The following is a 5,457-nucleotide window of genomic DNA, read 5'->3' on the forward strand; positions in this document are numbered from 1 at the left end:
TCTTAATTACCAGTCAAGAGTATATCTACTTTGATTGTTAAGAATTGAAAGCATGTCCGTTGTAATTTGAATAGCTAACTGATTCAGATTCTTACATATTTACTACAATAGCATCTCACAGAAACATGGTACTGGCGGAATTATCTGTAATAATATTTACTCTACAAAGAAAATCCTAATATTTGAATGTAATAAAAATATCTAACATCATCCAAGAAGTCTCTTAATTATCCCTCCAGTATACTTACTTCTTCGATTGTGAAGAATTGAAAGCATGTCCGTTGTAATTTGAATAGCTAACTGATTCAGATTCTTACATATTTACTACAATAGCATCTCAAAGAAACATGGTACTGACGGAATTATCTGTAATAATATTTACTCTACAAAGAAAATCCTAATATTTGAAGGTAATAAAAGTACCTAATAGCATCTATAGATACTAAAATCAGCCAAGAAGTCTCTTAATTACCCTTCCAGTATACCTACATCTTTGATTGTGAAGAATTGAAAGCATGTCCGTTGTAATTTGAATAGCTAACTGAATCAGCTTCTTACATCTCCAGTATAATAGCATCTCACAGAAACATGATACTGGCGTTATACCGGAACGGCCTAAGCACGAAACCCTTGGTGGTCCGTGGTTTGGAAGGCGTCAGATGCTAATCTCTCGTTAATTCTTCAAAAGTTCTTCGGTTCTTCGGATATTATTACGTAAAATGTAAGCTATGAGTATTGGATCTAACACTCTTATGGACACCTTACCGTTGTGACTTATTGCGAACATGACGGGATCTACTACTTCGGTTATATATTCTCAAGAAGTAATAATAACAATAAAAAACAAAACGCAAAATGTATTAGGAAACCATATAAAGCTTTATTGGGGTAGAAATATAATTACAGACAAAACAATTAATGATAACAGACCTGACATTACATGACCATCAAGAAATCAAAACAACCTACTCATAGGTACCAAACACTGAAAATGTGGAATCAGATCACAGTTAGAATTATTCCAATAATAATTTCATCAATGGGCGTTATACCTAAAACATTACATGCTAGCCTAGCCGAGTGGAAAATGCATAAACAGTCTACAAAAATCAGTAATCCTTAATACATGTGGAATAATCCACAAATTACTTAACACTTCCGCCATATTCCCTTTTCCAGATAACACAATAAGTTAAATCAGAAGCGGGGTTATTAATAATCTTCGATTACATTTCAGGACAAGAAGTACTGATAGCTCATAAAAAAATTAATAACAGTTACCTAATTGGTTTCCATAACGTATCCCAAAAAATGTGAATGAGGTTGTTTGACATCAGCCCGTCTTTAGTTGCTCAAAGTTAACCATTGAAAACTGAGAAGACCAGAGAGTAATACATAAAAAATTTAAAAATGCATTATTAAAGAATATACCTATCAGTTGAAAATGGCTTGATAGAGGGATGATGGTATATATACAGGCATTCACTTCAGCAAAAAACACTGACATCCTAAAAACCAACTTGAACTGAACATTTAACTAAATCATTACGAATTACAGTAGGTAGAACGAAATTTGCTAATAGAACAAAGCATTTTTTAACATGATTCACATAACTGCCCCAATAGAAAATGATGTAGATTTCAACAAACCTGAAGGGGTATTTGGTACGAATTAAACGATCAAATCAACAAATTGTGAGGTTTTAACTTTTTTGGTTTAAATAGGTATTCACATTCCTAGTGTAGCTTAGTCATATGGTGAAGCTGAAACAGATAAAGGCTTAGCCAAAGATTTTTCATTGCTTCATACCTACTATAGTTAGAAACTAAATATTGATAACAATTATAGAATAGACAAAATAGCTTGTCTGATAGGGCTTACTAAGATCTTAAAGGAATGAATGCTAAAATGTTAAATATATTTATGATCTAAGGCCTTGTGAGACAAACCTACATATCAGAGCAAAAGAAACATTAATGCATGATTGATACAATTTAAAAATGCTAAAGACTGTACCTACATGAAATGTTTACTAAGATATAAACATAGGTAGTGTGTCGAAAGAGCTATTGTGACAAGTATTAAAAGGGAAGAAAAATTTTGCAGAATTACTTTGTATAGTTCGATCATTTTTTCATCTTGTTTTCTCAGAAAATATTAACAGAAAATAGATTTAATATATATACGAAAAATGTTCTAAAAAATGGTAAATACTTATATTTAGTTCCAATTAAAATTTCTTGTAATAAGTATCTTCATTTAAATCGAAATGAATAATATTACAACTTCATAGATAATGAGTAACAAGAAAAAGAAAGACAAGGAAACATTTCCATAAGGGAGTGGTTTATTAAAACAAATATTACTTATTTGATAAGCACCTACCTAACTATACGAAATAAGAATATTTATTGTTATGTATTCCCTTTTATTTAAACAAAATTTATTGGCACGTTTCTTCTAGGATGTCATCATAAATGCTATCCAAGGTTTTCCATTCCTTCTTAAATTAAAATAGGTAGTTTTATAAAATATAAAAGTAAAGCACTTTATCGATTCGCACTGTAAAGAATAGATATTTGTAGCAGTTTTTGTAATTTATTTCAGATCCTCCTTCCCGTCTCAGTTCTCCGGCTTCAGTTGAACGTCTCGACGATGACGATATTGAAGTTGACGTGGAAGAATGTTCTGATGGCGAAATGTCATCTTCGAAAGCGAAATTTCGACAATCACCCCCCATATCTGAATGTAGTTCGGATCAAGTAGACGCAGATCGAATTACACCCGATCTTCTGCCGGATAGGACGATTTCAAAAACTAAAATACTTTGTAACTGTGAAGAACTCACCACCATTGACTGTCACTTAGAAACAAAAGATCTTTGGGACAAATTCCATGAACTGGGAACCGAAATGATCATCACCAAAACTGGAAGGTAAGAATTTTTAATTTAAAGAAAAATGAAGATGTCATTATTTCCCAAAAAGAAGCATCAAATACGGTTGTGGTCCCACCCACAACAGTTTAACCTTACCTAAGTTTATATATTTTTCATCGGTGGTAAATAGATACGTTTACGTCGCATTGTCATTCTTTATCTACTCCTTAGATATTTCTTAAACTACTGAAAAGATAAAGAATCGGATTTCATGTCAAACATAATTATCTCTACAACCTCACAGGTTATTAGGTTTTGATGTAGAATCGAAGATTGCTAACATGTTGAATTTGCGAATATGTGGGTGTAGTAATACGTTGCGAGATAAACCACATTCGTGTCACAAACGTCTAACTTTTACTTGTTGAGTCTGTATATATAAAAATTTCGATTCTGGTATTTGTAGGCTAAAGCTGTGTATTAGGAGAGATGGACTAAGTAAAAAAACTGGTAAACTAAAAAAAAAAATAGCAATAAAATCAGTGGGTACGAAGACTAATGCAAAAAACAAATTCAAATGTTAACGTGTTAGCTAAATGGAAATATAGAGAATGAGTGTGTTGGACTCAACGAGTACTAGCATCAGAGAAAAAACGATTAAAGCATCAAATGTTGCTATATTGTAACTGCGTGATGATATTCTACGTCTTGTAACAAAATTTTTAAGATTTACGACACCAATACTACAAATAATTTTTACAATTTCAAAACCATCGTTTCCACTGTGTTGTATAATAATATTACAAGNAATTTTTAGAGAAGCAGTTAGAATTAGTTTTGAAACCACTGTAATAAATTTGCACTAAATTTTTGACGTTATATGATATACAGCGAAAAAATAATACCGAAATGGCTCTTAGATCTGAATAGAATTTTGAGAGGGATGCAGGTAGAGTTTCTAAGTGGGTAGTTACATTGCCTACCTCTTGCAGGCCCCATGAGATTGCCCCCCCCCTAGGGCTTATAACGCCTTGCCGCATTTGCACATAATATATGGGAGAAGAATTATTGCTACCCCATTAAAAATTTTAGGCAAAATGAACTTTATTATTAATGAAAAAAATAAAACATATACATATATCACTTATTTATAAAATTTGTTTGCTTTTAAGTAAGATTGAATTATTTAGCTGGTTTGTAATCAATAATACGTTAAATTGCAATCGTTTTACTGTTGTTCGACCTGATACGTCTGGTTTCAGTTATCTTGTAATAACAATATCAGGAAGTACACTTATTCGTTTATTGCAAATGTAAAAGATTTTATTGAAACAACGACATAGTGGGGCATATGCCCCGTGTAAATTCTAGTCGGTTAATCATCGGTTCTCAGTTTTACAGATAAACCTGCAAGAACTTGTCCATATACATTTATTATTTGTTATTTGTATTTATTGTAGTTGTGTTTGGTCAATTTCGTTCATACTAATCAGGGAACAGTAAACTATCAAAAACATTATAGCGCAAATTGTCGGATAAGATTTTACCCCCCACCCTGATTTTAAGCTTAATAATCGATTATAAGTCTGTCAATTTAATTTAAAGTTGGTACGAAAAATTAATGAATCACATGGTTTTGGAAGTATCCGTTTGGGTAGATGAATTATATGAAGGTTTGTTTGAGAAATACTGTTTTGCTCAATTTGTTTGTGTTTGTCAGAATTAAACAGAAACCCTGGTAAATTTACCATAAATGAAATTTTTGTAAGATGCATTAGTTCATTTTCTTTCTATTTCGGACTTGATTACAATTATCCATTGGGAAAGGTGATGTGATTCTGTGTTCGTACATAATAATAATTATGTATTCATTTAAATAATGTTATCGATTACTTATTTAAATATTTCCGAGCAGTGCTGCCTCTACTGGCTGAGATGTGAACTAGCCTCAATCACCAAACAGCGGCAATAGCCAACTACGTAGTTGCTACACTGCCTATTTTTCGTTAGCTATGCGCGCGCAACATCCGTTGCATCCTAAAGTTTAACTCTTAATTCCTTGGATTAGAAGAAATACAACTGCGCTTTTAAAAATAAACGTTGCAGTTTGAATGATTAGAATTTCTATGAAATTAATGGAGCGGTTAAATGAGATTATTTTCATTATAATAATTATCAAACATTAATGTGAAATCAACTTAATTTCTTCCCACTTTAATAGCAATTTTGATAGTAGCCTACGGGCATCTAAAACGAGTGAGATTTGACAAAGAGCGAGAGGGTTATTCACATTGTTTTGTCCTGACGTACATAATATTAAACGAAAATAATTAGTCCGGCCAACGGAGGGGGCTACAGCCCCATTGCCCCCCCCCCTGTTGGATCCGCCACTGTCCATCACCGATGCTGTATGTGGACCCAATATACGACGATATAGACCCGAATCAGAACAGCATCAGTTTACATTGGATAATGCTTTAGCATATAAGGAATCTACTGCTTTATAGTTTACTGAAAACAGCAAAATATTGATATTGGCCCTTTTAGCTCCAAGACACAGAATTTAAATCGGTAAGAG

At 32.6% G+C, this 5,457-nt stretch overlaps 1 protein-coding gene across 1 annotated transcript in view; it reads left to right on the top strand.

The window, feature by feature from the left end:
- The window catches only part of LOC108735099 (T-box protein H15), a 167,054-nt gene that overhangs the window by 1,073 nt on the left and 160,524 nt on the right, over window positions 1–5,457 (top strand). Inside the window, exon 2 of the mRNA XM_018466921.1 lies at window positions 2,609–2,936. Coding sequence (XP_018322423.1) covers window positions 2,609–2,936 — 328 coding nt within the window. The remainder of the gene's footprint in view (window positions 1–2,608; window positions 2,937–5,457) is intronic.

Source organism: Agrilus planipennis, unplaced genomic scaffold (genome assembly GCF_000699045.2).
Source record: "Agrilus planipennis isolate EAB-ADULT unplaced genomic scaffold, Apla_2.0 scaffold137, whole genome shotgun sequence".
NCBI classification, from domain to species: domain Eukaryota; kingdom Metazoa; phylum Arthropoda; class Insecta; order Coleoptera; family Buprestidae; genus Agrilus; species Agrilus planipennis.